Source organism: Lepus europaeus, chromosome 3 (genome assembly GCF_033115175.1).
Source record: "Lepus europaeus isolate LE1 chromosome 3, mLepTim1.pri, whole genome shotgun sequence".
In the NCBI taxonomy this organism is placed as follows: domain Eukaryota; kingdom Metazoa; phylum Chordata; class Mammalia; order Lagomorpha; family Leporidae; genus Lepus; species Lepus europaeus.
Genome location: NC_084829.1, coordinates 158232368 through 158252315, shown reverse-complemented (window position 1 = coordinate 158252315; position 19948 = coordinate 158232368). Strand labels below are relative to the sequence as shown.

Sequence of the window (19948 nt, the reverse complement as noted above, 5' to 3'; positions counted from 1 at the left end):
GTACACCTGAGCAGCTGTGGGACCACTGAGATAACTGTGACAGTTCCCTTACAACTGGGTTTTGTTACGCTCACACACAATAACCAATGTTTGAAAACGTCCAGTTTCTTTTGAATTCCCCTGTGCTGCTGTCTGCTCCTGCAACAAAGGGCACGCCTCTGGGTGGACGGTGAGTTCTGCTACCCCTAGGATAAACTAGTAGTGATATACTATCATACACAATCACGCAGAATGAAATACTATCACAAAACAGGAACCAAAAGACAGGAACTTCTTCAATTAACTCTAAGCTGAAGACAGCATGAGTATGTCATTTGGAAACAAGATCAGCAGCAAAAGGAGGAACAAGCAGGAGGTAAGGAAAACAGGAGTAGAAAACCCAGAAAGCGGACACCACGCTGGGATCTGTGACACTGCTCAGCACTCCTGCAGTACTGGTTAAGTGGAATTCAACCCACATCACTGGTCTAAGACAAAGGCACGCACCAACTGATTCTCCTGAAAGCTGTGAGACTTGGTGTTGTCAAAGTTCTAGAAAGGACACACAAAGGGGACGCCAAGGGAAAATCTTCCCAGTACTGCCCGGTACCCTTTTGACACAACAAGGCCAAGAACGGGAAGGCTCTCTGCAGCCGTTCCCACACCACTTAGCGCTTTCAAGCCCCCCGGCCCCATGGACTCTGGCTCTGCCACGGCCACGTGACAACAGCAAAGACAGAAAGCGTCAGGACTGTGTGTCACAGGATAACCTCGCCCAAGAACTGAAGGCATGTTTCTGCCTTGTGCTTGTTACTCCACTACTCAGAACCCTCTCGATGCCTGAAGTCAATTTTGGATTTGGTTGGCAACTTTCACCACCACGTAGTTCACACTGGGCCCAGGATGAACTTACTCTCAAATCCCCTCTCTTCAGCCACCTACCTTCTCCCTCTGGCCCCGACCACCTGCCTCCTTTCGCTTACTCCCTCCTCCCACTTCCTAAGACTCCCAGCACCTGGAGCTCCCGTGAGGCCCACTCTGTACTTGGCCTTGCTACTTCGCCAGTCACAGAAGTACTCTTCTGTCTTCGTGGGGCTGCGCTGCCTCCTCACCTCCACCCTTTCATTAATCTAATGTTTTGGCTGTGCTTATAGCTCCATTTTCTGATTTGCAAATTAGGACACGGGCAGCATGGAGTGCAGTCGTCTAAGGACCATCATCCCTCTGTCCTCACGTGCAAAGAAATGCAGGAAAGTCCTACATATCAGTCCTCACATGGAAAAGAATCAAGTCTCCCCTCGGCCGCCTTGCCTTCGTCTCCATCAAGCACACGGAGGTCCCGTGCAGTGCACTGTAAAAGGCTGGGTATTTCCAATGCCTCCCACAGCGCCTGTAACAGATGCTCTGACCCAGAATATTTCACCAACCCTCATGTACACAGGAAAAGCTCAGCTTGGAAAGCCACACAAAAGCACTCATAAATTTCAGACTAACCCAGTCAGCCCTCCTTTTGCTAGCTGGAGTGCCACTTCAGACCCATTATTCTACAATGAGAACTTTCCTTCTGAATACTCTGTCATATCAACCTAATCAGATATGACTGTTACTTACACTGAATTTTACTTTAGTTTCCAGTTGTTTACTATCAAGGCAAAGATAAACATTCTCTAAAACTAATTTTGCCTGATAAAAATTCCAAAAATTCACTGTTTTCTAACTACACTTATTAATCATATAAGCACAGAATTAAGAACTGTCACAGAAGCAAATCTGTAAAACACCAATCAGGAGGCCGGCGCTGTGGCACAGAGGGTTAAGCCACTATAGGTAGTGCTGGCATTCCACATGCGCGCCGGTTCCTGTCCTGTCTGGCTCCTCTTCCAATCCAGCTCTCTGCTGATGGCCTGGGAAAGCAGTGGAAGATGCTCCTAGTGCTCCGGCCCCTGCACCCACGTAGGAGACCTGGAAGAAACTCCTGGGTCCTGGCTTTGGATCAGCCCAGCTTCATCCGTTGTGGCCATCTGGGGAATGAACCAACAGATAGAAGACCTCTCCTTCTTCCTCTGTCTCTCTACCTCTGCCTCTGCCTCTGCCTCTGCCTCTACCTCAACCTCTCTGTAACTCAACCTTTTGAAATCGGAGAAGACCCCCTAAAATCTACACTGAAATGTGGCCCCTTAAAGTTCCCTAGAAATGCTATCGGGGTGCTACATGTGCTACCGGAATTTGGGGTGCTACCGGAATTTGGGGTGCCTTACGATTTCACCATGGGCTTATTACTAAATCCCCGATATTAATAAGCCCAAGAGGGTTCTTGCCTAATATTTAAAGAATTCTAAATACCGGCACAGATAAACGAGGCAGCACGGTACGTTTTAAGCTTTTATTTAGTGAGAAAGATGCATAGGAGAGTGAGAGCTTTATTTAAGAGAGAGAGGTAAATAGGGGTTCATACTGAGCACCAGGAACCAGCCACATGGAAGAGCATCTAGGCCTGTATCTGGGTCAGGAAGCCTAGAGCACATGGCCTGAAGGCCATGCGCCCTGGAGGCGCCGGGGCTACAGCAAGCCCCCTCCTGACAAGAGGCTTTTAACCCACTTCCAAAGGGGAGTGGTTAATTAACCTGATTGGCTGGTGGGCACCCAGGTGTGGCCAGGTAAGGGAATTAGGCCACACAGGGGCGTGGCAAAGGCATCAGTTAGGGGCATGAGGTCACACAGGGGCGTGGTGAAGGCGTGGTCTTCCAGTTCACAAATCTAATCAAATCTAATCTAATCTAGTCTTTAAAAAAAAACAACAACAACAATCAGTCTAGCCATTTACGATTCAAAGACAAAGAAACATGCTGATCCTTCCAAGACACAGGTCACACATTCACCTCCCCAGTTCTGTAATAACATCTACTTTTTTAAAAATATTTATTTACTTATTTGAAAGTCAGAGTTACAGAGAGAGAGAGAGAGAGAGAGAGAGAGAGGTCTTTCATCCACTGGTTCACTCCCCAAATGACCGCAACAGCCAGAGCTGAGCTGCTCTGAAGCCAGGAACCAAGAGTTTTTCCGGGTCTCCCATGCGGGTGCAGGGGCCCAAGCATTTGGGTAATCTTCCACTGCCTTCCCATGCCATAGAAGAGAGCTGGATCAGAAAGGGAACAACCAGGACTCGAACCAGCACCCATATGGGATGCCGGCACTGCATGCAGTGGCTTCACCCACTGCGCCACCATGCCAGCCCCATGACATCTACTTTTGAATAGCTCTTCTAAATGTGTTTAAGTTCATGATGGCTAACAATATTAGAAAGTAGCATGAGAAAATAAAAATTCAAAAAAGACTTCAAAAATTTAAAGTGGAAAGGAAGTGGAAGAAATAGAGTCAAAGCTAATTAGAAATGCTCACAGTGACAACCTCCTTCTTGAAAAGAAGGCTTTTCCAGCACATCTCCACTGATGGCCCTCTCTGGTGCTTTCCAGACCCTGTGCACCATCAGCAGCTGTGTCGGCAGGCAGCGGTGCTCTGGGCCCGGACCAGGTAGAAAGCCCGGCTGCCGGCACGCTGCTTCCCCGAGCTATCTGTCCACGTTCCATTTGAATCCAATTTCCTTGCATTACCTCTGCCCAGGTCAGGGATGAATGGCTGTCAAATTCCCAATGGAATAAAAAGAAAAACCCTTTCTTCCTGAGGCAGCAAGTTTCAATTCACAGAGCACATGGCTAATCTACATATGTGAAGGTCACGGCACTGCAGTCAAAGAGGTTAAGAATGGAACAGCTCACGGAAGGGCTTGTCTTAAACATCCTGGCGTGATGCCCAACAAGGAAGACTGTTGAAAAGCAATAGATAGCTTCTGGCAGCAGCAAGGGGAAAAATATTTTGATCATGTGACGCCATACACACTACCTAGTTCATTTCATGTGTGAAACTTTGAGAGTCCCTAAAAAATCCCACACATGCAAATCAAATCCAGATTTCAGCTTTGCCAGTTTAGCCATGCCACTACACCTTCCTATTCACAAAATACATTTACATGGGATTTCTAGATGCACCAAGAATAAAACTTCAACACAGTGACAACCAGTTGGCTCAAATATCTTAACAGCTGATTACAACTTCCTTGCGTTAGTTTTTCACTGAAACATGAAACCACTTAGACCAGGAACGGGTATTTAAACTAAAAAAGCATAGCCCTCTAAGTTGTCCAAATACAACTGTCTTACATAAAATCCACCTCCATTTCCCTCCATCCTTCTCTCCTTCCTCACTAGTAGCAGCAAATGGAAAACTACAGGAACGCGACGCACATCTAGAAAGATAACACACAACTGCTCTGCATGCCACCCTCACTAACTCAATACAGAATAAAAGCAAAGCGCCACTGCTTCAAACCGCTCACCGTGCTGACAAATTCCACAGCGGAGGAGGAGGGACGAAGTCTCGCCACACACAAAGGATGCCGGGTGAAAGGGGAGAAGGGCGGCTCTCAGAGAGCAGGTCCCTGCCTGCTGCAAACAGAGCAGCTTCCTCAATGTTTCCTCCACCAGCCAAAGACACACAAGGGAGCTGGCGGGAAGAGGGGTATTTTCAAAGCCAGCAAAGGCTTAACATTCAACCTACTTGATATGTGGAGAAAATAAATTAGAAGCAGAAGATCCATATCATCAGCTGGAAGTTTTCTGCCTACCACCAGTGTCCCTCAGTTCAAAATTCAGACTGCTTGTAAGGCCAGCATTACATTTCTAATTAACTGTAAGATAAAATAAAAATATCCTACAAATGATCTTATTTAATTCATTTAATCAATGATAGCTACTCAGGAATTTAAAGACATTTCTCCTTAAGCAATGAACACATTGTTCAACAATTCACAAACACTTCTGAGTACCTATTAATCTGGTACAGTGCCAGAAAACCCAGATCACTATTTGTTGATGGTGATAAAATTAAATTCTTCAAGATTCAATCTGAATTTATTTTTTCCTTGCCAGTTAAAAAAATATAGAACTATTTAAAAACCAGGCAAACTACCACAGGCATTTTATTTTAGAGCTGCTCAGTAACCTACTTTTCCAAAACACAGGGCAAACACACCTATCTGGCAAAAAAATAAAAAAATTGATATGGCTTGGATTGGAAGTAAGACACAAATATTAATATTTGTTCAGAAAGGAAAGACTAATAGGTTGTTAGCTAATACAGAATCACATCTAACTCCTTTTATCTATCCATGAAAAGGTATAAACCTTTACTATGCTATTAAAACACCACCTTCTGGCTGGCGCTGTGGCGTGGTGGGTGAGGCCACCACCGGCAGTCTAGCATCCCAAATGGGCACTAGTTCCGAGTCCCAGCTGCTCCACTTCCCATCCAGCTCTCTGTGGCCTGGGAAAGCAGTGGAAGATGGCCTAAGTCTTTGGGCCCCTGAATCCACATGGGAGACCTGGAAGAATCTCCTGGCTCCTGGCTTCGGATCAGCACAGCTCCGGCCGTTGCGGCCATCTGGGGAGTGAACCAGCGGATGGAGGACCTCTCTCTCTCTCTCTCTCTCTCTCTCTCCCTCTCTCCCTCTCTCTCTCTCTTTCTTTCTTTCTTCTCTCTGCCTCTCCTTCTGTCTCTGTGTAATTCTGACTTTCAAATAAATAATAAATATTTTTTAAAAAAACACCACCTTCATTGCTGGGCTGTAAGTCAGGATCTTATAAAGTCTAATCCTCACCAAAAAAATAAAAAAAAAATTTTTAAAAAGGCATTATTTCCCATTCCTTCAGGGTGGACAGCACTATAAACCAGAGAGGTAAAGTAACTTACTGAGGCTAAACAGCTGATAAAAGGTCCAAGGTTCTCTAACCTGTCCACTTTGGTTCTTGTCCTTGCCCCTGCTTCTACCCCTCTCCCCCTCCTCCGTCCCCGTCTCTTCACCAGGTTCACTATGCCTGGCAAGTCTAGACTTACCAGATTCTATTCCTACCACCAGCCCTGACCTCTTCTGTACCCCTCCAACAACAAAACTTCTCCCACCCGGGGGCAGGTGTTTGGAATGGCCGTTAAGATACTGGTTAGGAAAACAGTGAGCCACATGGGAGGGACTGGGTTCAATGCCTGCCTCTGGCTCCTGATTCCAGCTTCCTACTAATGCAGACCTTGGGAAGTGGGTGGTGATAATTCAAGTAACTGGGCTCCTGCCATCCATGAGAGAGCCCTGGATTGAGTTCCCAGCTCTGAGCTTCAGTCTGGCCCAGCCTGGGCCTTCATGGGCATTTCAGAAGTGAACTAGGATGGTGCTGTAAGTTAAAACCATGGCCGGCAGCACTGGCTTCCCATATGGGCATGGGTTCAAGTTCCAGCGGCTCCACTTCTGGCTCAGCTCCCTCTGGTGTGCCTGGGAAAGCAGTGGAAGATGGCCCAAGTGCTTGGGTCCCTGCACCCACATGGGAGACCCACATGAAGCTCCTGGCTCCAGGCTTCTGCATGGCTCAGTCCTGGCTGTTGCAGCTATTTGGGGAATGAACCAGCAAATGGAAGCTCTCTTTGTCTTTCCTCCCTCCCCCCGCCCTAACTTTACCTTTCAAATAAATAAATAAATCTTTTAAAAATAAAAATAAAGGGGACAGGCGCTATGGCATAGTGGGCTAAGCCTCCACCTGTGGTGCCAGCCTCCCATATGGGTGCCGGTTTGAGTCCTGACTGCTCCTCTTCTGCTCCAGTTCTCTGCTATGTCCTGGGAAAGCAGTAGAAGATGGCCCAAGTACTTGGGCCCTTGCACCTGTGTGGGAGACCCAGAGCAAACTCCTGGCTTCGGATCAGCTCAGCTCTGGCAATTGCAGCTATTTGGGGAGTGAACAAGAGGATGGGAGACCTTTCTCTCTGCCTTTCCCTCTCTCTCAAATAAATAAAAAAAAAATTTTAAATAAATAATAAATAAAAATAAAAAGAGACATGAACCAGTGAAGGGGGGCTCACTAGTACTTGCTCGCTCACACTCTCTCTGCCTCTCAAATAAGTAAATGAAAATTAAAAAAAAAAAAAATTCTCTCACCCAAGCCACTTCTACTGAATTACATAGTCTATTACGTTTACTTGTCCTTAATCAATGCACTGTTGACTCATTGAGGTCCAGATCCTAGTTCCCAAGGGATCCATCATCCAACACAGTGCCAGGCATACAGCTCATGCCTAACACCCATGTTCTTGCTACAATGACACAAATCTGCAACCCCAAAGCCCTAACATACAGAAGACTGTCAAATGAGGTAAAGTCCAATGACCTGGATATTAAAGCCTTCATGATAATGATACCGTGAAGCCATTTCTTTAGCAGAGAAATCATCATATGAATGGCATCCAAAACAAATTAAGCTCACTTTCTCATCAACGTCATAGAACCAAGGGACAATCTCCAAGTCCTGTACACCACTCTTCCACCCACAACATGAACACAGACTGAGCAGATTTCTTGAGCCTGATATTGGAGATGAGTAATACACCCAATGAGAAATGTTTACTTCCGATTTCTTATCAACTACTCAAATATTTTGAGGCATACAGTCCTCTTGCATAAGAACTACAGACAGCTAACGTAGCCATTCACTTTAATTTTTACTTTGTGAAACACCAGGAGTTTATAATTCACCAGGGAAAATTGTGGATCATGTTATACTTACCCTGTATCTTGAGCAACAAGTGGCACTAAGTATTGGTTCATAATAGAAATTAAATGTTGTCCCTGATGGTTTTAATCTCAGTATAAAATAAAATTGTTCTGGGGCAAGCATTTGGTCTAGTGGCTAAGACACCACCGGAGACACCCACAGCCCGTAACAGGAGGTCTAGGTTCAAATCTTGGCTCTGCTAAGTCCAGCTTCCTACTAATGTGCAGCAGGTGATGGCTCACAGATTGAGCTCCTGATTCCAGGCTTCAGCCTGGCACAGTCCCAACTGTCGAAGGCATTTAGGGAATGAACAGGGGATGGGGGAGCGTGCGCTCGCTCGCTCGCTCGCTCTCAAAAAAAAAAAAGTTCTTGTCTCCACGCCCGAGTTATTCACAGATTTGACATTCCCTGTTTTGACTACCTGAGCAGTCCTTGCCTCCATGTGTATAAATTGTAATTTTGTAAGGACCAGATCCGAGTTGTATATTCAGTGAAGGTAAAGTAGAAACAGCAAGCCACTTAGCAACAAGTAACCAAGGTCCAGCACCCACCAGCTCCAACAGCCCAGTTTTAAATTTCTGAAATGTTGGGGCCAGGCTGTGGCACAGCGGGTTAAAGCTCTGGCCTGAAGCGCCGGCATCCCATATGGGTGCCGATTCTAGTCCCGGCTGCTCCTCTCCCGATCTAGCTCTCTGCTATGGCCTGGGAAAGCAGTAGAAGATGCCCAAGTCCTTGGGCCCCTGCACCCACGTAGGAGACCCAGAAGAAGCTCCTGGCTCCTGGCTTCAGATCGGCGCAGCTCCAGCCATTGTGGCCATCTGGGGAGTGAACCAGCGGATGGAAGACCTCTCTCTGTCTCTACCTCTCTGTGTAACTCTGTCATTCAAATAAAATAAAAATTAACCTTTAAAATAAATAAATACATAAAATTTCCAAAATGTCATATCTTTGCAAAAAGTGGTTCCCCTAAAATGTCAGTCATTTTTACAGGCCATAAAAGTGGAAACGTCTAAGAGGTATAGGAAAGGAATGATTCTTGGCCAGAAAACAGAATCTGCTATTGAATGGGTAGAGGTGACATCAGCTCCCCCCGCCCCGCAGGCTCTATCAGTGAAGCAAAATCATTTCACAGAACTATCAAGCAAGAGTTCAATCAGTGTGAGGGAAATTCTGGTGGAATGCACACAATGTGTGTACTTGCACAGGTCTGCTGGCATTCACGGAACACGCCTGGAATGCAGTGAGTTTCATAAGCTGTTCAGTGGTGCACAGCTGATTAGGCACTATCTGTTTGTTTAAAAATTCAGAGTAGCACAAAATTTTGAAGCCGGGACACTCTGGGCTTCCCCTGATTGATGGAAACAAGGGTCTGTCCTGAACCATACCCGGAGAGAATGAGAAACCAAGCCCCACAGTGGGAAGGCAGGTGGGTCAAGAGATGTGCCATGGACGAAGCCCCCAGACTTATGCCAATGACCTCAGTGGAGGTTTTCAACCAACGTGACAATTAAGGAAAATGAGCGCGGAAGCCTAGAGATGGGCCTCTACCTGAGCAAGTGCAGGCCTCGGCCAACGCACGGACTCCCTCCGACATCCTCCAGATCACAGAGCTGGCCTAGCGCACAGCAAACCCTAGCAATGTGCTACACATCTATTTCCAAGGTCATCTATTATTCACTGGGTAAAGCAAAATTACTACGAAAATCGCAAACCGGAAAGGAAAACATAAAGAACAGTAAAACGGGTTTATAGGTTAACACATGGCCACTGAGTCTTAAAATTCGGTTCTTAAAAATCTCGAAAACTAGGTGCCAAATTTCACATGAGTTTTAGAATTACCAGTCATTGCTAACTGGGGCTGGGATGTACGGTGGGTGGCTGAGCTTCTACGCTGCCCACAGCAAAGGCAGCAGAAGGGAATGCTGAGCGCTCTGGAGCTGCCTCCACTCGTCGCCGTGCCTCGCTCTCAGAAAGGTTTATTTCAGGACCCGCAGCAGTAGCTGGATTTACTCGTCAGCCAGCATACATTATCTAAACAGTTACCAAAAATACCGCAGCAATCTAAGTCTCTTCCTAAATCTGAGCAGACTGTTTTAACTTTTTTCCAAGAGTCTAGGTAATGTAGAAAACTGAGAAAAAGAAAAGGGACCATTCTGTATCAATTTCAAATTGATCATATCTTCCTTCTTTTAGTTACTACTCTCTGTAGTGAATCTATATTTTGCTCTGGCACAACCAATAACCGATTGGTAGAAATGGCAAAGAGTCACTAGATCATACCAACTAAATCACAACAACCTACAATCACTTGTTTTACCAAGATCCATTCCCTTATCCCAAAAAGGCAAGCCGACAAACTGCAGACCCACAGGTTGCTATTCGCACTTTATTTCAGCAATCCAGGTCCCAGGTCATGATGCCAAAGGTACCACCATCCACGTACAGTGGCCGCGTTATCCGCACACAGAGCAACAAAAGCCCAGGACCCCAGCTAGCACCTGTGTCTGCACAGGGCTGATTAAGAAAGAATATGCTCAGGAGTAAACCAGTGGAGGGAAGCTTTCCCCTAACTTTGACTTTCAAATAAAAAAAAAAATAAATCTTTAAAAACAAAAAAGAAAATGCACACTCAATAAATATTTGCCAACTGTCTGAAGTTGACGTTCAGCGCACACACACCTCAAGGCATACACAAATGCTAAATGTTTACAACGGTAAAGAAGTAATTGTTGCTTCCAGTACAAGCTCTCAGACACCAGTTCATTTCCTCTATGCCCTCCGCAGAAGGTGGTGTTGAAAGCACAGAACTGATTCTATAAAGATGCGAGTATCAGCACCAATGGCAGTTACAATTCTAGTACGTCACAGAGAAAAAGCTGGTTCAAAAGACCGACCAGAATCAAGAAGCATCTCTTTTACAACTGCCTCTAAAACTTAATTAAAAGGCAATCATCTTAATTTAGTAGTTTTTCCACATAAGAATTTCTGCAATTTTGAGACCTAAAATGTGAGGGGAAAGCAAAGATTTTGGAGCAGAGAATGCCAAGAAAATGGACACAGTGTCTCCTGGGCTGGCCGTCTGCTCCGGGCTGGGGGAGCAGGACACTCACAGCAAGAACAGAAAAAAGAAATCACTCTAAATGATTTTCACCAACAGCAGAAAAATAGAACAGTGGCTTTCAAAAAGCTAAAAATACAAAGGGTAAGAAAATATAAGAGAGACATGATCATAGCAACTGTTCCTTACCATACCCTAAAATGAGGATCTAACAGAGGCCCAGGTTTGTCTCAAAAAAATACCCCAAACCTTTACACCTTAGAAAGGTTCCAAAAAGCTGCTTTTAAACTTTTAATGACATAACCTGGCAAAGAAGCAACTAACAACTCTATAAGAATTACCCCAAAGTTAGAACTGGAAGAAGGACCAAAGTTATAAACAAGAACATTAGCATTCCAATGGCACATTGGAGGAGGAATTTACTAGTAAATTAGGAAGTGGAAAAGCTGGTAGTTACAAAGACAAGAGATTACTTACAATACGCACTAAAGGCTAACAATTGGGAAGAAAAAAATTTTAATTCCATCTGGGAAGATGAAAAGGCTCTGGACACGGACAGTGGTGATGGCTGCACAGCAATGAGAACACCCTTAATGCCAATGGACCAGATGCCCACGAATGGGGAGAACGGTAAACTCTATGTTATGTATAAATTTGCCGTAAGAAAATATGAACACATGCATACATATTATTTGTTAGCATCCAATTACAAAAAAAAAAAAAAAGTTACACTGGAGTCTAGGATTCTTCACTCTTCAAGATTTCATCCAACATGGCTTCCCTTCCAGAGGTACCTAATAAGGACAGACTTCTGGTTCTTAAGGCTCACCTCTCACAGAGACCCAAACAAGATGGGAGGTGCACCCTACAGAGACAGTCAGCAGAGACCCAATCTCCGTTAATTCAGAAGGACTGTCCTGCAACGCCAGATCTATCCAGAATCTGCTGCCATCTACCTGATGTTAATCATGGTATCCTCTGGTAAACCAGATACCTTAACAATGTCAAGGCTTTAGTCTCTTTCCTAGCAACACGTATCGTTCAAGAAACAAACTAATTTCATCATTAGTTCATCTGTCAAACTCAGTAGCCTTCCAATATTCTTGGCGGTGATCCATACAGAAGTGGGTCTGAAAACTGCGTACTGGATCCTATTCAAACAAGCAAATCTTAGGAAATAGTTTTGCTTAGAGCCACTACTAGTAAAAGACTTCAAAAATAAAACATATTTACTGTGGAAACACATATTCTACTTTGATAAATTCACTCACTCAGAGTGAATTATTAGAAGAAACCACAGCATATGGAATTCCAGAATTCCACCCATTCAGATTTAAGCACACGAAACACACGAGCAGAATGAGGGGCGCTCAGGTAAAGACACCTAAGGCAGTTTCTTTTTTCATCACCTCTCCAAGAAGAAAGGCCTCTACAGTACCCAGGTTTTCCACTCCGAATTAAGGCCCTGCACCCCCCAGTTAAATGAGAAAGGACGGCGAGTCCTGTGGAAGCAGCAGCGCTGGCACAGCGCACGTCCAGCACAGGTGACCGCACTGCTGGGGGACGCAGGTCTGCCAGCTGCCCACCCCCGTCCGCGGGAAGGAGGGCCGGGGATCCCTGGGCCGCAGGCATGCACACACAGCAAGTGTGCGGCGCCACTGCACACACCCACAGCAGAGAGGCCTGTGGCCAGACACCCCCCCAAGCCCAGAGGCCGGCAAGCAGGACACAGCCCCTAGAAGAGAAACAGCACTGTCAAACGTCAGGAAATTTTATAATATCCGTTTTCAAAATCCAAATGTTGCACACACACAAAATAACTAATGGAACTGACTTTATTAATATTCATTTTCATTTTCCATAAATCTGCTGCTTTAAGTACCACACGACAGTCCTATCAAACACAAATATCAACCTCAAACTCCGAAACGAAAGTGCGGCGAGTGCAGCGGCGGTGCCTCTGCCCCAGCACGGCCCCCAGCACGGCCCCCAGCTCGCAGCCCGGAGCGAGCGCCGCCAGCCGGGCCGGAGAGCCGCCTCTGCGCCCAGGCCCGGCGAGCCGAGCGGCTTCCGGCGCCAGCACACCCACCCCGCCGGCCCGCGGAGCCGCGCAGGCTCCCCGCCGGGACGCGAGGACGGGGCCTGGGAGGCGGACACACGCTGGAGCCGGCCACACAGAAACCATCTTTTACATAACCCTGCCCTGAATTATGAAGTCCACTGACACGACGCAGAACTGAAAACCCGCTCCCATCCGACTGCACCTGTTTTCTTTAAAAGGTGCCTATATAAGGCTTTTTATGCCAGCGTGAAGATGTGAATCTCTTCAATCTCGCAAAGGAACACAACGATCTCGAGCTTAAGTGCATTAATTTTAAGTATCCAAGTGCGATCTAGATTATTTCCTACCCAATGCACACTTCTGAAAGAATAAAAGAGAAAAATGGAAGCAGTATAAAGACCCTTGCCAAAAATTCAAAAATTTATTCTTAAATAGAGATAAACAAAGCCAAAGAAAAAAGAAGGGTTAAGGTTTCTCATTTTAGACCCAAGGTAAGAACATGTTGTTCCCTAGAACATACCTGATTCAGGGCTAACAAAAACATAAATTTAAGTTATAGCTGTCTTAAAGAGTGGCTACCATTAAAAAAAAAAAAAAAGTCAAAATGAAAGAGCAAAAAATCCAGGATTCCCACTGAAGGTAATTATAAGCCGAACATAATTTCATCCCTGATAACTTAGAAAAACAGAAAACTGCAGAGAATTTTGTTATCTTTCCTTTTGTTCGTTCTTAAATGATAAGCTTTCTCCATGAATTACAGTGACCAAGTCCACCTCTTCTAAATGTATACAGCAGCCCTCTGCCTTGGCAAATACATACATGACCGCGACACACATGTCCTGACAGTACTCGGAGTATCAGCTGGCCTCCGATGCACGGGGCTGGGAGAAGGGAGTCCGCCTCCCTCCCCTGCAGGGCTGCTGCACACATGGGAAGGTGCTGGGGGCCAGTACCCAGATGCCCAGCCAGTAGTCACTTCTCTCAGAATGGTAAGGAAGGCTTTTTGAAAATTACACTGCATTATATTCCATAAAACTAAAGTTAAAATAGCATTAATGGAACCCAACCGAAACGTGGGCATCATAAAATCCTGTGTATGTGAGCAGACCTCAGTATGCCTTTCGAGCCTGCTCTATCTGAATACTGAAAAAAATCCAGTAACCATCAGAACCCTAAAATGGCTTATTTCACTTTTTTAAAAGGCCTTCCCCCTGCAATATATGTCTATGTTTTGTTCCCAATTACAAAAATATTTGCTGCCCAATATAAACCATTTCCTAAAATCAAAAATGAAACTAAATCTATTAAAAGCCAAAAAAGTCATAATTTAATGTGATTTAATAGTATTTTATGACCTATAGTCAAGCAGTAATTTAATATTTCAGACAAATGACTGTTTCTTAGTTTAATTACCATAACAAACACTAAATACTACTAGCCTTCAAAAATGAAAAGGGGAAAAAAGAAAGTATGAACACAACATATTCCACATGTTACACGGAAAGATACCTACAAGCAATCTGTGAATCTAGGTCATATGTCAGTCATTTTTCCCCCTCAAAATAAAAAAAGCTATTCTCCAGGGTCACACTGAGGACATAATGGATTCACTCTCATTCCAAGAAAACAAAATACTTAAAATGACTGGCACCATCAAGAAGTGATACTGTGAAATAATATGAAGCTACATCTGCCTCTCATTGCATTTGTTTCTAGTTTGCAAAATGTGAATTTTAAACTGCCCCTTTAAAAGCAGGCTGACAACACAAATCTCTTTAAAATGGACTACAAGGGTTTACGGGAGTCTTCTTTATAACGTCTGTACCTTATGTGAACCAGAAACAAAAACTGAAATCACAAGTTTCCTAGCAAGAACAGGAAAACATTCTCATTAAAAGTAAAACTCCATCAACTAACGACCTGACTGATGGCAGCCAACACCGATGTTTAGGTTAATATTTGCATGACTGTTAAATCCAGACCTTCACTCACTCTGACAAGTCTCTCCTCTAACAGATGATTAATACTAAAATACACCTTCCAAAAAATCAAATGAACTAAATAAAAACATACATAACAGCCACTGTTACTCCCTTCTAACAGGTTAAAATTTTTAAAACTTGCATAGCATGAAGATGTCTATGAAAGAAAAATTATTTGCAACAAACACAGTCAGCACAACTCGTTTGTAACCCAGTGTTCCTAACTCATTGTGTAAGCAGTTCAGATCAACCTTACGTTACCTGCTCTAACAAAACAATCAAGAGGAAAAAAAGATTCTGTGGCATTTCTGTATCCTCCAAGGAAGAAGAAAATATAAAATGGTTTTAGTACTTCAAAGAAACACCCATTGTTTCCCTTTTAATTAACTGTTCTCTGCAAAAATTATGATATCGTTTCATCTTTTTAAATATGCCAGTTTTAAGTAAAATTCTTCATTCACAAACATCTTAAAACAGCCAGAACGCAAAACACTAGAAATACATAGCTTTAATCCCACTGAAAGCCTGTCACCATAAGATTTGTTGGACATCAGAATCTTGAAATTTTTAACGTTACATTAAACATGTGCTGCCACAAATCAAATTTTTTATAACTGAATTAATAAAGGGCATATATATATATATATATCCTTAGCAACCCCTGTAATTGGTAAAATTTGTGGCTGAATTATTTTTCACTGGCCCTATCGTCCACCTACAATTGTAGTCCATGATATATGTCGTGTCCATATTGCAAGATTGTCATCAAAGAGCTCAATTTTGTGAATGCCCAATACTGGACCACGGTGTGATGTTTTTCTGTGCCGAATCCTCTTACTAATAACCGTGATGCGCGACAAGTTTAAGCTTTAAATAATACGCAGCCTTACATCTGCTTGTAATAGAGTTCAGTTATTATTTGTGGCAAGAATTTTTGTGACTGTACTGCTCAGCACTTCTATTTACATCAGCAGTGCTAAATGCCCAATGGTGAGAGGGGAGCCAATCAGATGGCAGATTAGATGTCAACTCAGAGGCAGCTGTCTGGAGACTATTACAGCCAGTTTACCTCCACAATTCAAATTCCAAACCTTGCAAAGGAGATCAAGTCAGTCTTTAGGCTCAGCCTACCAGCAAGAAACAGCCAGCGCGCCGGACACCCCGGAACAGCGCCGGAGGACTCCGGGGCCGGCAAGAGAAAGAAAACCCCAGTAAACACGATCCGAAATGCCCCATTGGCACAGGCCTGCTGGCCCGCTGCATTTGCTGAGCAGGATGTATGCCTGACCCGCGAGCAAAAGAAGTTCAGTGGGTCGGGAAACGCGTCCCTCGCACACGGCCTCGGCGCTGAAGGTGACTCCTTGCAGCCGGCCCGAAGCCCCATAATGGATGTCCCCGGCCGTTCTCGGGAAGGAATCGATAGGTTTCAGATACATTCTACCCCCACGTCGTTGCAGATCGTGCCTTCCTATTTGTCCCCCCCCCCTCCGCCCCTGCTAGTGAACAAACTCGACTCCCGCACCCAGGATCTCGGGGGGGGGGGCCCTCTCCAACTACGAAAACCCCCTCGGTTGTCACCAGCTGAGCCGTTTTCCCCGCCTGGCCGCCCTGGAGGCGCCGAGGCCGCCGGTGGAGAAAGTTGCTCGCTCTTTTCCCAGCCAGGGCGCACCGTGGGCGCTCCCGGGGCAGATCTGGCCAACACCCCCCCGCCCCCAGACCTCAGCGGCCCGCAGAGCCGACCCCGCCACAAAAGCCCCCCGGATCCAGCCCCCGAGCCCCCACGGCCTTCCGCGATGGCGGGCGGCGGCTCGGAGCCCCGTGGCCGCCTCAGCGCCTCGGCAGAGCCGGCGGGGGCGAGGCTGCGCGCCCCTCAGGCACCGGAGCGCCCGGCCCGGCCCGGCCCGGCCCGCGGCCGCCGGCGAAGCCCTGCGCGGCCCGCGCGGCGCGGCCCGGACTCGGCGGGCGGACGCTCGAGCGCCCGAGCCCGGCGGGAGGCGGCCGCCCGCTACGAGGGCCCCGGGCGCCGCGCCCCCGCCGCCCCCCAACCGGAAAACTGGGGAAAAGTACGCGGCAAAGAAAGAAACTCGGGCTCGCGGCGCGGCGAGGCCGCCGGGCGGAAGCAGGCCCGGCCGGCGCGGGGGTTACCTGGGATCTGCCCATGGTCGGTCCGGGGGTGCCGGGGCTCATCGCCGGGTGACTCCTTTGTTGCGCGGCCGCCCAGGCCGGGCTGGCAGCGGCATACTGGGCGCCCATGTCCTTGCCCAAGCCCATGCCCGCGGCCGCCTGCTGGCCGCCCGCCGCCGCCCCCGCCGCCGCCGCCGCCGCCGCCTGGGACTGGGGCTGCGACGGCGGCGGCGGCGGCGCGCTGGGGCTGCTGTAGTCGGGGTAGCTGCCGCCGTAGCTCCGCATCATGGGGCTGGGCGAGGTGAGCAGCTGGTTGAGGGTCGGGGTGGCCCCCGACGGGTGCTGGTTCTGCCCGGCGAAGCGCTGGAAGCCCCCCGCCGCCGCCGCGCCGGCGGCCGCCTTGCTGAGGCTCGCGGCCCCGCCGCCCCCGGGGCCCATCATCATGCCGCCGCCCTGCTGCCGGGGGGAGCTCAGCACCCCGTACCCCGAGGACGAGCCCCCATAGCCGCCGCCGCCGCCGCCGCCGCCTCCTGCTGCTGCTGCTGCTGCTGCCGCCGCCGCCGCGGCCGCCGCCGCCACAGCTCCCGCTCCTGCTCCTGCTCCTGCTCCTGCTCCTCCTCCTCCTCCTCCTCCTCCTCCGCTGCCTCCTCCTCCTCCTCCGCCTCCGCCGCCGCCGCCGCCGCCGCCGCCCGCGCCGGGCCGGCTGTAGCCCGGATAATGGTTGTACTGGCTGTTGGGGTACCCTTCGTGGGAGTTCTGCAGGGGGTCCATGCTGCCGGGGGCCACGGCGGCGGCTGAGGCGGAATGCATCATCCCCATCCCGGGGCTTTGTTGTCCGCCATGTTGATCAAAGCAGGGCCCAGCGCGGCCGCCGGGGCCGCCGCTGGCAGGGGCAGCGCTGCCATAGTAATTATTAAACTCCGAGACGGCCGCCTGGCCGCCGCCCCCGGGCACGGCGGCCGGCGACGGCTGCGCGCCCAGGGCGCCCAGGCCCGGGTGCTCGTAGCGGCCGCCCGCCGGCTCCCCCATCTTGGGCGGCGCGTCGTCCTCGTCGCCCGGCCGGCTCAGCAGCGGCTGGCCCGGGGGGTCGGCCTGGCTGCCCGCGGCACTGTCCTTGGCGCCTCCATGTTGCGGCTGCTCCATGTCGGGGCCCGGCTGAGGCGCGCCGCCGCCCGCGCCGCCCAGGCCGTTGTTGGAAATGGGATGTTGTTGCTGCTGCTGCTGCTGCTGCTGCTGCTGCTGCTGCTGCTGGAACTGGTTTAGCTGCTGCTGTAGTGCGTGGTGGTGGTGGTGGTGGTGGTGGTGGCGGTGGCGGTGGTGGAGGTGGGCATGGTGGTCGTGGTGGTGGGCATGGTGGTGGAGGTGGTGGGGCGGTGCGGCGGGGGCCTCGCCAACGGCTTTCAGTTTGTGGTTGGGGAGCAGCCCCGTCTCCATGGCCGAGCGCGGGCCCGACGAGGAGGAAGAGGAGGAGGACAGCGCGGCGGCGCTTCCAGCCGCCTCGGAGCCGCCGCTCTTGGCGCTGCCCGCGCTGGCGGCGGCGGCGGCCGGGGCCGCGGCGCCCGCGTTGTGGGCCATGTTCAGCTCGTGACGGGGGCGCAGGGGGTGGCGGTGCACGTTATTCAGGCCGCCGCCCCCCAGCATGGGTCCCGGGGCCGCCGCCGCGCCGCGCGCCCCCGCCTCCAGGCCCCGGGCCCCGGGCGCCGGCCGCGGCCCGGGGGGCGCCCGCGCGGCCATGATCGCCGCGGCGTGGCGAGGCCGGGCGGGGCGCGGGGGGAGACAATAGCCCCCACTGCTCAGGCCGCGGCCCCTCCTGTGCGCATCCACGCGGCCCCCTCCCCCTCCGCAGGCCGCGCCGGAGCGCCGGGCCCGGGCACGCCTTACGCGCTGGGCCTGCTCCCGCTGTGTGCTTTCACGGTGAAAGTTTTGAGTTCGGGTTTAAATGAAACTTTTCTCTTTTCCTCTCTCACCCGGATATGGGGGGAATACACGACCGGCTGCGCCTATCGGGCCCAGCACGGCAGGAGAAGGAGCCGAGCGAGCCGGAGCAACTATTATCCCACTTCTCTCTGATTGCTCGTGTGCACTCGCAAAACGCGGACTGGACTCGGCGCGGGCCGCAGCCTCGTGGGCCGGGGCCGCGCGCAGGCCCGGGCCGGGGCCGGCGCGGCGGCGTGCGGCGGCCGGAGCTGCACTTCCCCCCCGTGCCGCTGTCTCCTTGCCAACCGGGCGTTCGCGTGTTTGTTTTCGCGTCTGCAAGGAACGCGACGAAGGTGGAAAAACGAGTCTGTGACGACGAGCAGACAAAAGAGGGAAAGGAGGGCTGGGGCACGAAGTTGTCCGTGGGCCTGCGAGGTGACGAGGAGCCCACGGAGGGAAGAAAATATTTGGGCAATCTGCAAAAGCGCTGGCTCTCCCAGGAGTTATGTAATTTTCCAGAACGTTGGCCTCCCTGCCTTGGTCTCTGGCCATCGGCGTGATTCCCACAACTTCTTCCAACTGCAGATTAAGGAAGGGCTCTGGGGCGGGTTGGCCGCACAGGGCCCTGTACACAGCAGGTACTCAATGGATGCTCACCTGCCCCAGAGATAATGGCTACGTGGCTGTTTTTAAGATATCTGTGCAAGGAGTCAGTGGGGAGAGCTCGAACCGCTGTGTGCTCTCTGTCTCGGGTACACGCAGCCGTGTGTCGCGCTGCGCACAACTTTCCCACGCAGATGCCACTATTTGTCCAAAGTCGAATCCCCCCACCTCCGTTAATCTGGTCAGCACCTTCCAGCGTTATTTCAGAGGGTAACGGGCACAGTGAACCCTCTTGAGAAAGTTTCTTTCCAAGTAACATGAAACAAAACTCAATAGATGTTAAATTTAATAAATACAAGATCAATAACAATATAAAACAGTCAAATCTAATGTAAAAGCAGAACTAGTACACAGTTGCGTATTGCAACAGTTGCAAGTTTTTATTATGAGTTTACCACCTAGTATCATTATGAGTATCTTTAGCAGCAGTACTTCTTGAGAAGTACTCGCCAGCTCTCCAGAGGTCACACTCCCAGAAATGAGGTACACGATTTTGGTAGAGTATAGTTTTCCAAAA

General features: G+C 49.3%; 1 protein-coding gene across 2 annotated transcripts in view; it reads right to left on the bottom strand.

The window, feature by feature from the left end:
- Positions 1 to 18426, bottom strand: part of ARID1B (AT-rich interaction domain 1B) — a 437948-nt gene extending 419522 nt beyond the window's left edge. For both annotated transcript variants that reach the window (XM_062186972.1, XM_062186973.1), the window contains exon 1: positions 16873 to 18426. In XM_062186972.1, the coding sequence (XP_062042956.1) occupies positions 16873 to 18426 (1554 nt within the window). The remainder of the gene's footprint in view (positions 1 to 16872) is intronic.
- Positions 18427 to 19948: the final 1522 nt, after the last annotated feature.